Source organism: Pagrus pagrus, assembly GCF_965226575.1.
Source record: "Pagrus pagrus genome assembly, chromosome: 23".
Lineage (NCBI taxonomy): Eukaryota > Metazoa > Chordata > Actinopteri > Spariformes > Sparidae > Pagrus > Pagrus pagrus.
The window spans coordinates 13,306,874-13,322,483 of record NC_140205.1 but is presented as its reverse complement, the minus strand read 5'-3'; the positions used below and the strand labels follow the sequence as shown (position 1 = coordinate 13,322,483).

At 44.0% G+C, this 15,610-nt stretch overlaps 1 protein-coding gene across 6 annotated transcripts in view; it reads right to left on the bottom strand.

Annotated features, from left to right (window-relative positions):
* Positions 1–14,042, bottom strand: part of dock4b (dedicator of cytokinesis 4b) — a 126,502-nt gene extending 112,460 nt beyond the window's left edge. For 4 of the 6 annotated variants that reach the window (XM_084346364.1, XM_084346365.1, XM_084346366.1 and 1 more), the window contains exon 1: positions 13,811–14,042. In XM_084346364.1, coding sequence (XP_084202490.1) covers positions 13,811–13,847 — 37 coding nt within the window. In that variant the 5' untranslated portion in view covers positions 13,848–14,042. The remainder of the gene's footprint in view (positions 1–13,810) is intronic. The other 2 variants (XM_084346367.1, XM_084346368.1) reach the window with 1 other exon arrangement.
* Positions 14,043–15,610: the final 1,568 nt, after the last annotated feature.

The following is a 15,610-nucleotide window of genomic DNA, read 5'->3' as shown; positions in this document are numbered from 1 at the left end:
GGGTGCATGGTCATACCTGTAGATATTGTACCTGGGTGTGAATAAATTATGAATCAGAAATGCGAGTACTCAAGGTTATCAGCTGCACTTCTTTTTTTAAATCAGAATCAAAAGCAAATAAAAAGTTCTTCCTTTCCTGCTTCAGGAAACAACAGCAGCATCAGCAGCCGTGCTCAAACATATGTCATAAACGTGTGCAGTGCAGCATGCTCCATTTGTGCATCAGTATTTTTAGCATCCCATTATGTCAGCACCGCACAGCAGAAGGCCCGAGCTGGTCCGAGTGAACCGAGAAAGAAAGAGAGAGAGTGGAAGGAAGACAATGCGCGGTTCTGCTCCGGTAATGCGAGCCACTCGTATGCGTCCTGGCTGTGAAGAATGTGTTTTGCTTTTCGCGAGTCCAATTAAGTTTATTTTTGAGGGCGACGGGAAACAAATACGCCTCGTTTCACTGCTGTAGCTGCGTACCGCCCGCCCCTCGAGGGCCTGCGTGAAAAAAGTCAAAATGAAGAAGATGGGAAACATGACTGGAGGCATAAATCACCAGCCCTCTCACGCTTCTTTCAAGTTAAAACAACATGAAAGCATCTTTCTTCAAACAGCTCAAACACTGGAAGATGATACTGGGCTTTGTAATGACCATCAAGGTCAAAATGGAACCCATGACAGGTCATTAAGCTGTAGATAAATAGGTGGGGGGGACACATGATCCAAAAAGAGATTTCCATTATTGATCCATTAACAGAAGAGATTACTCTCTGGGAAATACTTCTACTTGGGCTGTGATGCTATTTTTAAAACCAGGATGCCCTTGGGAATGAAAACCAAACACAATCTCACATATTCAGCTACTTGACTTGCAGTCAAAAAGGCATCTTTTGAAATAAATACCAGTAAATTTTGGCATTCGTCTCGTCCAAGCTTCTGTACTATTTCCACGCCAGCCTCTGTATATTTTATCCGAGGCCAGTTCTCAACACAAATTGCTTGTTAGCAAGAATAGCCAGGGGCCTCAAAAGGTATCCGCAGGGAGGGGAGCTGCTATAGGATCACAGTTTGCGCTGCTCACGTTGTGTACAAAGCCAGCATACATGCAAACAATAACTCTCCTCTCCCGTCATCTCCTCTGCTGGACTGAACCGACTGCCTGAGGTGTCCATCCGCCGCCATCGCCCGGACCGACCGCTTTTACTCCCGGCACAAAGGCTCCCACAGTGGGGGGTTTTCCTTTGCATTTCCCCTCTCGCTCCCACACAAAGGGGATCCATTTCAACCGCTTTTAGCAGCGCCACTTTCCACTTTTAGCTCTTCAGACTCCCTCCCCTGAGGGTGTGACTGGTGGAGGGAGGAAAATAAAGACACCAGGTGGATGCTTGGGGAGAGGTTAGGCTTGTGGCAAACAGGGCCACTTCAAGCTGATCCCACTGTGGTTGAACGTTGCCTTTTTTTGGTAATGCCTGGCAGGCGGGAAAGAAACTGATACCAGCGCCTGGAGTGACCGTGTGTGTCTGGCCTAGTGCTGTGTTGCTGCATGCTATCTGACAGCTGGTTCAACATCAGTACATATCTTTGAATAAAATAGAAATTGGCTTCCCGTTTAACATTTTGGGAAACATATTTGTCCACTATCAAAGATGGAGATGGAGCCAAGTCCGCAGCTAGTTAGCTTAGCTTAACACAAGACTGAAAAACAGCTTGCCTTTCATGTTTGTTCAACACATTTCTTATACACATTAAACAAACGAAGTAACAAGCTTTAGAAGTTGTAGGCAGAGCCAGACTAGCTGTTTTCCCCGCTATCAGTCTTTATGCACAGGAAAGCTAAGCTAAGCTAACAATGTGCTGGCTCCTGTTTAGGTCTGGGCAATATACAGGATTTGGGTTCCTGCGCAACATTTTGGGAAATAAAGCATTATTTATTATATTCGCTTTCTCGCTGGGAGTTAGATGAGACGATTGAAACCATTCCCATGTCTGTACAGTATTCATGAAGCTGCGTAAACAGCTGGTTAGCTTAGCTTAGCACAGGACTGGAAAAAAGCCTGCAATTCATGTTTTTATAACAATTTTTATACACATTAAACAAACAAGATAAAATGTGTTGATTAAGTTGAGGGCAGAGCTAGGCTAGCTGTTTTCCCCTTCTTTCAGTCCTTATGCTAAGCTAAGCTAACCGTCTGCATCTGCAATTATATAGTTATCGTGATATGGGACTATGTATCACCTTAGATTTTGGATATCGTTACTTGAATTTTTGGGGCCAGACTGTTCTACTTGAAATACCTGCCTTTACCCACTTAGTCATACAGTATATCCACATTACTGAGGATTATTTATCTGGTCAGAAATATCATGATATTTGATTTTGTCACCCAGTCCTAGCATTAATGAAGCGCTTTTGAGGAGGACTTATCCCGAAAATACCACAATATCATTTTAAGGCCATATCGCTCAGCCTTCCTCCTGCAAGATATTTAGTGTACAGCCATGAGAGAAATGCTTCTCATCATACTCTCAGCAAGAAGCAAACAAGCGTTTTTCCAGAAATGTCAGACTATTCCTTTGGCAACATGGCAACATGACATTTTTGTGACTGCATCTCCTTGCGGTTCTCGCTCAAATGGCATGAGAAGAAATACCCAGTGTACTGAATCAACAGAAGGAATCCTCTGTGCAACTTCCAGAAAAGGAGCACAAACAAAGCAAACCTTACAATGCACTGCGATGCCAACCTCAGAAGAAGGCTGAAAAGGCCCCATTCAATCAACGATGAGAGGCAGGAAGCGGGTAGACACTCGGTCTTCTCCCCTCAGACAAGCAAAACTTCAAATGAGTAGCTTAGATGTTTGGGGGGGGTGGGGGGGGTTATTAATTTAAGACAAGTATTTGACTAAGAAATCTGTTTCTGTGTCTGTGTGGTTTGAAGGCTTTCCCTCTTAACTGCATAAACATTGCAAATAGGAACAGTCCCCCAAGAGGAGCCGGGTTGAAAAGAGGAGACGTAAGAAGTGAACTGGGTCGCAGTTGGAGGTTTAGTCAACCTGATGAATTAAACAGACTCTCTGAGGCAATAACACTCTACAACACCCACACAATTAATTTAGGAATTCATTGGAATTCATTGTTCAGCTGGGGAGAAGCAGTCAGTTTTGCGGGAATCATATTTCGGAGCTTTGTCCCCGAGATTGGAGTTAATCTAATTTCAAAGTTGTAACTCTTCTCTTCTTTTGCCCCCATAAATCTGAATTGAGAAAAAACCCCAGATGCAGAATACTATACATCCTATACCTTCTCCTTCTATAGAATGAAACTATTTCAATCAGGTGGGCAGTCTTGCATGCCAAAAATCAATTGCAATCGTCCTCAACACTTCAGTCTCAAATTGACTGGAAAAAAATAAGGCGTGACGAAGCGAGCGAGCGAGCGAGCGGCAGTGGGCTGCAATGAAAAGCTCTTTTGAAAGTCAACCTGACATTAAACTGGCTTTTCTGTGCGCGGGCAGAGAGAGGAAGTGAGGGGATCTGACAGAGGAGAGGTGAGGAGGGCGGGCGGCGAGCCAGCACCTCGCATGCAGCAGGTTGACATGCAGAGGAGAGCCAGGCCGTCACCTCGAGGGCACAGCGAGAGCAGGAAACGGATCGCTCACACACACATGCGTGAACCTCAGAGGGGCCAGAGATCGAATGTAGAGTCCGTATATACCCTGATCCAACTGCAGAGGAGGTGCGCACGCACAGACACACGCATTGAGCAGGTAATAAGACAGCTAACGGCAGCCAAGGTCGGCAAGGCTGCTGCCCAGAAATCAGCCAGGCAGCAGCTGATGCTCCCGATGTGGTCTTTTACAGAGACCGAGAGAGTGAAGGAGACTGGAAAACAGTTCAATCTCAGAGAAGACCGAGAGGGAAACCGATCCATGTCACCTCCACAGCTCTTCAGCCCACAGTCAATATACACCACTAATATGCTGCACCTGTGGTGTCTGTGTGCAAGCATCTCTGTTTGCCCTGGAGATTTCCCCGGTCAATTCTGAAATGATCATCACTAAATTCGAAAATGTGTACACAGACTTTATGAGGCACCAGAAAAGGGAAGATGACTAAATAGAGTGATGAGAAAAGAAACGAAAATTCACACAGGCAGAATAATCAATACGACAGCATAAATGACAAGGATGCAGGGTCATTCTTAGGTCGTTTATGCACTGGAGCGAGCATGAAAACAGCTGTCTTCCTCATTAAAAAAAAACACTGTTAAGATACCAAGGCTATAAAGAGAGCACATCCTAACCAACCCAAACCAAACACAGGGAGACGTGAACACACCATCTGTCTGCCTGCTATGCACAAACAGATTCTGAAATAAAGTAGATTTTTTCTGCATCCGTCACTTGACCTTTCTCTGACCCCTACGCCTCCACTACACCTGGTCACATGGCAGATTTACAGCGTGCATTAATGTTGGGTCTTTGATTTTGCACAGAGGTAGACTTAAGCAGACTTGTATTTTGAAGAGATTTTATCAGCTTTAGCTCAATAGCTACAAAGGAGAACCATGAAAAAGGGTCTTGAATATGTTATTGCTGGCTGTAGACATAGTATTGTGCTAAAAGTGAGGCTAAAACTGCATGTCCAAGGCAAAAATGGCTGCACCCACCATATAGAAAACATGCAACTGGCGAAGCTTTGTTAGCTTTTTCAGGAAAATGCAAGCTCAGGCTGTCATTCTTTTTTGCATCTCCCAGTTTGGATGCTTAGCTTACAGAAAAACATACTCTGACGAGCAGCAGAGGTTAGACTTTTAGAAATATCATTCAAAAAAAGCTTTATTGGTTGTATTTTCTTTCATTTAAAAGAGAAAAGGCTTTGAGGGTGCCACAATCTGATGAATTTGGCAAACGTTACCATTTCTGGTAACAAGTTTGGCTAGGGTTTCAACTTACAGTACAGGGGCAGAGATGCTAACATATAATCTTTCAATACTGGTGTGGTCTTCAAAGATAACACTCAACAAAATGCTACGTTAGCTAATGGTGTGGTTCTGAGGCTTGCAAGTGACACTTAGTTAGCTAGACATGCTAATGTTTGCTTTGCAATAGAGAACCAGTTAAATTACATGCATTAGGTCCACTTTTGCTGTTGTGTTTTGACTTTGGATTTTAAAAAACAGTTAAAACTTGTTTTGCTATGATTGGACAATTGCCGTTTGGGGGAGAGATTAAGCAAATGGTCAACTGATATTGCTAGCAGCTGCTTAAGCTAATCAATTTTGGTAAGAAGTAGCACAAAGCCATTTTTATCTTTTAAAAAAATGCATTGACGGGGTCTCAAATGCTTCGGCTCTGTCGACAGCAACGTCTCCTTTATTGAAACAACATTTTGCACTAACAACAACTTCAATACAACAGTGTTCAGAGTTTTCAGACCTCATTTTACAATGAAATGCTTCCATTAAAAGGAAACATGCTCAACAGGATTTGATGTGGAGTTGAATATGTAGCACAACAAAGACGTGTAATATCTGTAGCCACAGCTCTATTCCAAAGCCTGTGGGGCATCCGTAGTGCTTTATCATCTTCAGACTTGCAGTCCGCTGAGGCTGCTGCAAACACACAACCAGAAAATACAACATACAAACAGGCACACAAGCAGCATACAAGCACACGTGTGCAACATTAGAGAGCGGCCACAAATATGCACGTATGCTTGAATACACACAAAAGTTGCCGACACACACAGTGTCTGGGGATATCTAGGACAGGTGAGTATGGCTCGAGGGGAGGGAAGGGGAAAAAAGAGAACGAGACACATGTGGAAGGGAGATAAAGGTGGAACAGACTGCAGCACGGATAGAGGGAAGTGGGCTATTGAAAGAAGGGAATAGAAAAAAAAAAGCCAGACAGAGGAGGAATGAGTGAGCGATGGATGAGAAGAAAGAAGCAGAAAGTGAGATAAGGGTCATCATCACAGTGTGACCTGCTGTCTGTGGAAACAGTTCACTCTGCTGGAATGAGCGGAGGGGGGGAGGATACAAAGAGGGGAAACAGGAAGCAAAAGGAACCAATTCAATACCACAGAAATACACGAGCATTTCCATTTAATTAAGGCACTACAAGACAAAAGCAGAGCAGAGAGAGAACAGATGAGGCCAGCAAGGAGTGGACAGTACTGTGGGTGGACGCCCAGTCAAGGTCGAGCATTCTGTCTGAAGACCTTTCACCCTCTTCCTCTGTCTCTGTCTGTCTCGCTGACATTAATCCTGACCGTCGGCCTGCTGACAGTGTCCTCACTGACCTGAACTGGACTGTGACGCTTTACAGAGGAACTGAGCTGCATTTTGTGGGGACAATTTTGTTGAAAGTACCCTGGCACTTGGATGGATTTAGGCCATGTCCACATTTGCATCTTTAGTCCTCTGTGGTATTCAATCCACACTAAGCGCTTCAAGCTGAGCTTTTAAAAAAACACTTGTTTTTGCCTTGTAGTGTGGATGGAGCGGCAGAGCTTCGAGAAAATGCACAGGTGTGACTGACATAGAGATCAACCTTCACAAATAGGAGCAGTTATGTATCAGCCTAAAAAATCCTGTGTAGTCCAAAAATGCTAAAATTTCAAACCCATCCTCTAAAGACTGCTGAACGGAGCACTGCCTATAGCAGACGTGTCTTCTCATGCAGATGCTACAGCCACTTGATAGCTACTCAGTGCAAGACCTATAAAATATACGATGAGCTATGGTCTGGCAGGACACAGGAAACTCACTATAGACAAGGGACACATCCTATTTTTTTGAGAATTTTTAGATAATGCTACATTGTTAGCAAGAAACCTGTGTTGAAATTGGCAGAAGGAAAGCTAGTTAGCTAGCAGCCGTGGGCAGCAGAGTCCATCGGTAACAGAGCTAATAGCTTACAGCTAATGGAGCTAATAAAGCAAACAGGGCTAACAGTTAATGGAGCCAATACCTTGAAGCTTACAGAGCTAAGAGAGCAAATAGAGCTTACAGCTAACGGAGCTAAACACATAGCAGGACAGAGTTTCTGTTCAGAAGTAAATTAAGGTTTAAGAGTGAACGGCAGTTTAATGCAACAAAACAACAAGTTTACAGGAAATAAATGTACTGACATACTTTAGCTGAGTACAGTTTGGAGGTACTTTGAATACTATAGACAATTATAGATGACAATAACAAAGTAAAGAAATGCTATTTTGATTCTGAGACAACTTACATTCACTTGTGATGGCAAAAATAGTGCTTTGGGGCTGGTGGGGGGAAAGTAAATGCTGATACACATACTTATCACTGGTTATGTCAACAGCAACCATTATTATTATATGTTGATGGTCATCAACCAGTTGTTGCTTGCCAATCATCAGAAAATGTAGATGTCATCATTTTGCTGTTGATTTGGCATTTCAATGTGCACATACAAAACTGGTGTAGACACGTCCTTGGTGTCATCATAAAACTGCGAAGGTTAGGATGCAGAGGAAATATTCTCTGCAGAAAAAACTGATGCCCCGATGCAGATTTGGCCTGATGAGGGTCAATCATCCCACAGAGAAATAGATTACACTGCAGAACCAAAACAAAAAGAACTGGACCAAAGCCATCTGTGAGATTCTCCTCGGGTTACACATCCCCCACTGTGACTGCGTGAACGAGCGTATTAGAGGTCAATTCTATATTCAAGAATTAACAGGCTAATTGAAGACAGAGACAACCACCACCATTAGCACTTCTTCAATTATGCATATGTCCTTTAAGCAAGACTTGACACTCTATTATCCATCAATAATACATTAAAGTTAGAAGATTTATCCTGAACACACCATAACTATCCTTTTTTTATTAGGATGTTAATAATGAATTAAGCACACTGGTTTTAGTAACAGAGGTAGCTATTACTAAAGAGAGCTTTATGTGAAAATGGAAGCCTTGAGGTCATTACAATGCGCTGGGTCAGCCACACAAACGCTCACACAAATCAATGTACACTTCCTTTATGGTCGATACACGCCAGCCTGGATTACAGCCACAGCACACAGATAACTGATGCTGGACCAGTGCCGGCAATCATTTTTCTGCCGCAAATGAGCACAAAAAACAAGTGTCTCTTGGCGCATAAACAGCTCTTCTCACCCGCCAATCACCGTGATTGTCACTGGCAGACGCCCTTCGTTTATGAGAATAGCATGTCAGTCATTTCTCCTCCCTCCCCAACCCACACAGATGACAGAAATACACACACACACACACACACACACACACACACACACACACTCTTACCCTCACCTCCACTACAGCAGCACCACTGATCAGTTAAGCTGCTGAATTCCTAATAGGACATATCCCATTAACCTCTCTCAAGCAGGGATCAGGGATTGATATCGAGGAAGGGGAAGCACAACATCACAACAGGCCTGCTACAAACGCAGAGTGACAGAGAAGTTGGCATAAAAGATAGAAGGACTTGATCAAATGCCGCAAATTTCAATCAGGATCTTGATTAGAAAGAAAATCTCATCACAAAAACCTCAGTCTCTTTAGTCCAACCAAAGGTCCAAAACAACCAGAATTAATTTACTGTCATATGACACAGACAGGCAAATTAATTTTCACTGTTTTTCATGTAAATCATTGATTGCGCGTTAAAAACGATGGCACCCAATAAACAATACGTTGCAAAAGACCAGTGCACAAGCGAGCCTCTGAGAAAGATGTTGGCAATAACCACACAGACAAGCATTTGAAACCAATAATTCATGTCAAGCCTATGTGAAATAATGGCCATTATAATGGCCATATGCATCCTGGTAAACTGGAAATCATTGGGCCATCTCAGAGTAGGAGCCTCATCTCCCTACAGCGAGCACGCTCGACTGCCACTGGAGTAGAGACGGGAAGCTCCCCCAGCTGCCCGTCTCGTCATTATACATGTATGTGGACAGACAATTACAGCATATTTGTTTGTTTGTGTCACCAACTCCAATGGGATTCACGGAGGGCATCCCCAGAGTAAGTGTGGTGACCGAAAGCTGGAAGGAGATGAAAAGAAATTACATTCATTTCTACAAAATATATAACTGAGATGTCACAATCATGTCTTTTTCTTGTGTCTAGTGTTGCTGAATCAAAACAAGCGAACAGCGTTCGTGCTGTTTGGGTGTTTTCCTTCATAATTAAGGACTCCATATTAAATAGAGCATAATTTAATTGAGCACCACAAACGAACCGGTGATGGCATTTCTCCAACCCTGTCCTCACGTCTCAGGCTATGCTTGTGCCACAAAGGCTATTATTGTCGGGGTGAATCAGCAATGAATAAAACGCTCACTGAGCCCGTCATATGTCACATGTCCATGTAGATTTATTTAACCCTTACGTGCACACACACCAGGGAACAGCTTGTGTGTAGCAGTGGGCTGGGTGGTTAACTCACTTGCTCTTTTTTTATTTTCTGCATCTGTTCAATTCACAGGGGAGCCTTCTACAGTCTTCTCCCGCGTTGAATGATTGCATTGGGCGAGTGTGTGTGCATACTGTGGAGGAGAAAGGGGTGCTATCTCTGCAGATGGAGACGAGGCAGCGGGCGAGGAAGCAATTACAAGCTGGTAGGCTTCACCTCGCCACGCCCCCTCCCCCCACTTTCTTCCGTACATCGCCCTGGGGCTTGCTGAATTAGAGAATCATGGGTATAATGGTGGAATGGGCCTCGGGGCCCCCTCCAAAACAACCTGCTAATCCCCTGTGGAGTGGGAGGGTAAGGGAGGGGGGAGTGAATTTGGGGGTAACAGGGCAGGGCGGACGCCCCGACAATGAGTCCAACCCTGACACGCGCCAGCACCCTCCACCCCCTATCAAACACAGCGACATCCCCCCAAGGGAGGAACCAGCCATGTCAGCCATGGGAGCGCAGGAAACCCCCAGGCCCGATACTGGCCCTCCATCGCAGCCAGGCCTCGAGCAGGAACATTCAATCAGGCCACTGCTTCTCTCCGTCTTTATCTGATGCTACGAGTATTTGCTTTGTCCAGAACAAGGTTACGTATTGAACCAAGCTTCTCCAGCCATTGGTGGAGAATTCGACTTGCACGCACATGGATGCAAAACCAGCTCATTAAAAGGGTTTAATTATGTGTCTGAATTATGATGAGCAATGACATGCTTGATTGGTTGTATCAAACGGCCTTAATGAGGAGAAAGGCCTCACTCTGTCTGTCTACAGCATTAACTCTGTGTCTACTCTAAACATGACACAATTCAGCCTCGGGTAAGTTCTGCAGTCAGTGACCAAGTCAAGTGCGTTTGTCTTCAGTGACATTTGTGACAGAATATCCATCATGGACTCACGGAGCATTGAAAAGACATTCTTGGGTACGTCTGTCATCCAAGATTCAGTTTTCTCTACTCCATACCTCTTCTTATCCTCTGTCATCTGATCTCATCATTTTTTACTGCCAGCCTAACCCATTTTTGTGTTCAAATTCATGACTTTGATATTCTCCCTCGTGGCTCAATCTAATGTCTCCATATCCCAAGTCCATTTAGGAGTCAGATATTAACATTGTGTCATCAATCTTCCAACCATCTTGCTTCAGGTTAAGAAGCAGTAATCACTCCACTGGTGGGCTAATGGTTGCCTTAACATCAACTCGCGGAGAGTCCATTCATATTTCATCAATGGCAGTGGCCCCCGTCCTCCCTGGGCCCTGCTTCGCTAGTAAGGCGAATCGACATCAAACGCTGCAACCTTCCAATTAAACAGCAAGACATTCTGATCTCATCTCGATTTGGCCTGAGATCAAATGTTCCTGCAAGCATCCAAGGATTTCCACCAAGCCCTTTTAGTTAGCCAGCCTCCCTGTCAAAAGGGGATAAAATGTTCGTGAAAGCACCTGGAGGATATCACATTTAAAATGGCTGAGGTAGGGACTTACTTGTACTAATATTTAGATATCACAGCAATCCTACAGCGTGGATATTCATCAGAGACCAAAAAGGACTGAGCGGAAAAGTAAAAACAGATGTGAATCAATGATGTTAATTTTACCGGAGGTATGATTTCGCTCTGTACCATTTCAGGTAGTGTTTTGCTCGAAGTTGTCCAGACCTGAGGAAAGGCGACAGCTGTTCATCCTGGCATGAATAATTTAGGATGAGATTCCATCTGGGGATCAATGGTCATTACTGGTGAGAGGGTATTTGGAAACAAGGATAAACATTTGGCTATCCTTTCCCCCTCCAAAACAAGTGAACAGCTGAAGGAATATTTCGCCTTGTCACGGAAAGAAGTTAGGTGTTGGAATTTAAGGCGCCAGTATGCTTCATCAAAAGTGTTTGTCAGAAGGTCAAAAGGCGTTGGAAACCCCCTCCCCTCACATCTTTCATGTTATCCCAATATTTAAACGATTGCCACGTCTCGACCATCTCTATGACGGCTGACTTTTCACCCAGACCTGTCAGTGTGACAGTTTGGAACAGCTTTTGAAATAACACATCGCATGAACTAGCTATTTTGGAGCACAACCCAGCCTTGATGATAGCTCCTGAAGGTACAGTAGGTGATTCTGGAGGAAGATAGTTGAATGTTGAGTCACGTTCCAAGGTCGTCAAATAACGATACTTTGGGTTGGTGTTTAGACTCGGTGACCTGTTGTTGGTGTCCAGACTTAACAACAGCAACCAATCAGTGGAGAGTCTCATTCCCAGGTCATCAGACTCAACGATTGGTTGTTGGTGTCTGTTGGTGTCCATTGGTTGATGGTATTCCATGCTGCCTTTGAGCTAACCCAAAGCATCTGTATTTTATGATCTGGGAATGAGACTAAACCATCAACAGTCTCCAGAATCGCCTAGTGCACCTTTAAAACACTCAATAGTCTCTCTAAAGTCTCCATTGATCCACTTAAACAGAATGACTGGCACTTTTCTCCAGAAGCCAAGCAAGGAATCAACAGTACAAACAAAACCAAAGACTAAAAGCACATCAAACTCCCTGAACTTCAGACTGAAAAAACACTCAAGCTACTGAAGCTGACATGTTAAAGTTATATTGTTGCGTGCGTGTGTGTGTGTGTGTGTGTGTGTGTGTGTGTGTGTGTGTGTGTGTGTGTGTGTGCGTGTGTGCGTGTGTATCAAGTAACCCTAATTTCACAACAGGAAAACATCTCAGTTCCTTCCTCAAAAAAAGGACCCGGCCACAAAGAAGTCCACCGCTGCCAAAACATGTCTTAAAAAATAAATCACAGCCAATTATATGAGTCTTATTGCTGTTATTGAGGGAGAAAAACGGGATAAAGAGCCTTAATCCAATTAACAGGGCCCCCTCTCGCAGTGCGGGGACAATGGCAAGCCTTCAAAATAAATGTCTTCCTTTTATCCAGCCATGTGAATTTGAATGGGTTTAGGAAGTAAATCTTTCCGGCCCTATCAAAATATGGAAGCTATGGGCTCTAGCGGACTCTGCGTCGCACAGGATTAAGTATCACATTATACAACTTAACAGCGACTGAGGTTAGCTCTTTAGCACCTCTGGACAGAAAGGGGAAACAAGTCTACCAGGGGGAAATTAGCAGACCAGACCAACAGAGTGTGACACAGGGAGGCCAAAGGCTCATTTCTGGTTCACCGTGCCTCGCTGATTTTAGGTCATGGTGGCAAGGTGGCACCTTTTTGGACACTAAGCAACATTAACAAGAGCCTGGGAGCGTGCCTTATTATGCAACACACAACCGGAATAAAAGCACAGCAAGGAGGAACGTGTGATCTCTCATCCCATCAGTTTTAAGAGGTTTTTTTTCACCGTCCACTTTTTGCATGCCGACACATTACAAAATAATCACTATTGGCTGGGGGAGGCTGCGGGATGGTGTAGGGGACCAGAGCATCACACACAGAGCAGACCAACATCTCTGGGGAATATAATTATGAGACATTTAAGCCGCCTCTCAGCAGCCACATCTCAATGAGCACCCTCTTTTTCGCCGGTACAGCCAGGCAAAGAAGAAATTCTTACCACACCAACAGGACTCAAGTCTGTGTGGGATTTTCTTTTTTTTTTTTTTTCATCCCTCCCCTACATTTGGCATGGGTTGCGTTGTTGTCGCTTGTTTGTCTCACTTCAGTGTTTGATCCAGAGCTCTCCCCCCCGACAGATCTGGAACAATGCAGTGAAGGATACACACATTTTGCAGGACCACGCAAGGTCCTGAGCAATCTGAATCCCTCACACACACACACACACACACAAATATCCTACTGTTTGATTGCGTCTCAGATTTGTGTTTTCTTTCGAAGAACTGGCGGAGCGACGTACACAGACAGACACACAGCGGGCTGGCTCACAGAGGCAACTGATTTCTCTCTCTCTCCCCCATTCAAACAGACAGAGAAACAAATACAAAGCACCTCTGAGTCAAGATAGCCCACTGTAGTTTACACCCGGACAATAGGGCAAAAAGCACGAGTAGAGGGGGCAATAAATAAAAAAAGGAAAATGAAAATGTGGCTGTTCATTTGGCGAACCATGGGGGGTCAGAGCGACAACCCTATGCTTTGCAATGTGGCAGTCAGATGAAGCTCCCATCACGGGCTGTTTGGGAGCTGATGCTGCCTTCTGTTAAAAACACACACACACACACACATCTCAAAATAACAACTCTCAGTGCTTGAAAATTCATCATTTCGCAGGAGCCAGCTCACCTCCACACACACATGCCCCCCAAGACTGACTGAGAGTGAACGCAGAGGACAGGCAGTTTAAAGAAAAAGAAGAGAAAAAAAAAAAACATAAAGGCAGTAAACTTACCGACGCCGTATTTTTCATTTTCCGTAGGTATCCACATGTTTACGGTCGGCACATTTAAGTGAGCGGTCGGAATAGCAGCGAAAAGCAGGGTTTGTGTGCTGTGTAACGCATTCTACTGGCGTGCTGTCCTCCGGTCTGTAGTAGGACTCATTGTTTAGGTTACAGGGAGAGAAAGCTGCTGCTGCCGCTGCCGCTGCTGCTGCTGCTCGTAGTGGTACGGAGACGTGCTGCGTTCAAGTGCTGCCGGACTATTACGATGTCGGCGTACTTCTGACATGAAGAGCGTGGGAGCTGTTCAGTATCTGGTCATTTAACCTTTAGTTCTTAGCTGTATGAATACAGAAGCACTGATAAATCACAATCATCGTCGTTTTCTTCCATCATTAGCTTTTCTATTAGCAGTCTACCTCTTGATAGTATTCGTTGGTGCAAGTGGCGCCATTCTTGCTAGCAGCACACGTTTAATGCTAACAAATTGCCTAACGTTTCTGCGACATTGTTATGTTACTGACTTTAAACAATGATATCTGTGATGTTGATTCACAATAAAAACACAGAAAATGAGCTAAGACTACAGCTCCAACTCTGAATTGCTGCCATTAGGTTCGCTAAGTTAACGCTAAAGCGCTAATAGCATAAATGGCTAGTACCAAAAACATTAGCCCATTAATGATAAAATAATACACAATGTTTTTTTCACTTAAAATATAATAAATTAGGCTGGAAGCAGGTGTTTTTTTGTAGCCAATGTAAAAAAAACAACAACAAAAAACACCTGCTTCCGGTTTAAATATGCTAGCTTCGCTGACCACTCTTACAAATGAGTTTCCAATCCTACACTGATGAATTCCTGGCAGACAAATCCTTACAAGATATAGGCTCCATGAACTCTACAGTATGTTTTATTTTCAGTGCAGTTAAGTGAGATGGACACATGGCCTAGCTTATTAACATTTTTATATGTCCATAATAAGCAAGCAAACTTACATTTGACCTCTGGATTTTGCCATGTTACTGTAAAGCACCAGTCTGCCTCATCACTACAGATACTGATGCTTCAGCAAGCTGTCCAACATGAGTTTTTTAATCATATCACAGCTGCTTGAGTTTTCCAAGAGGCAGCTGAGATTTACCAAATCGGATGTGTGAAATCCCGAGGTGCACTTGAATGCAGCAGCATCGCCAGCGCAGCGATAACCGAGAGCAAAGCATTCTGGGACTTGTAGTAAAACCCTTAGATGTCAATGAGGATAGAAAGATGCCCTTATCCATAGCATCTTCACATCCAGAAAGAAAGAAAGAAAGAAAGAAAGAGAGAACTCATACACATTAGAAATTACACCCTAATTTTTTTTTATCAGTAATAGTGAGGACATGACCTTGTAGTTGTGGAGAGTCCTCTCTTGGACACACAAGGCTTTCTACTGGGACAACTGGTGCATGAAAAATACATGAGACTACTACATGTGAAGAAAACTGGAGGGATTCCACCGGCGAAAATGAAAGAGTTCAACACACAGCTCTCAGTGTGTATGTGTGTGTGTGTGTGTGTGTGTGTGTGTGTGTGTGTGTGTGTGTGTGTGTGTGTGTGTGTGTGTGTGCATGAGAAAGTGAGTTTCTTCATGCCTGTGCAGCATGTAGGGTGAGTGCATTTACACCCGATGTCACACATTTTTTATGAGCCGGCTGTCCTCACCATCGAATACATCCATAGCATCCATACACTCAGCCAGCTTTCTTACGTTCTCTCATCATCTGTCCGGGTGGAGCCGGTGTTGTGTTCGAGTACAAAGGATTTTT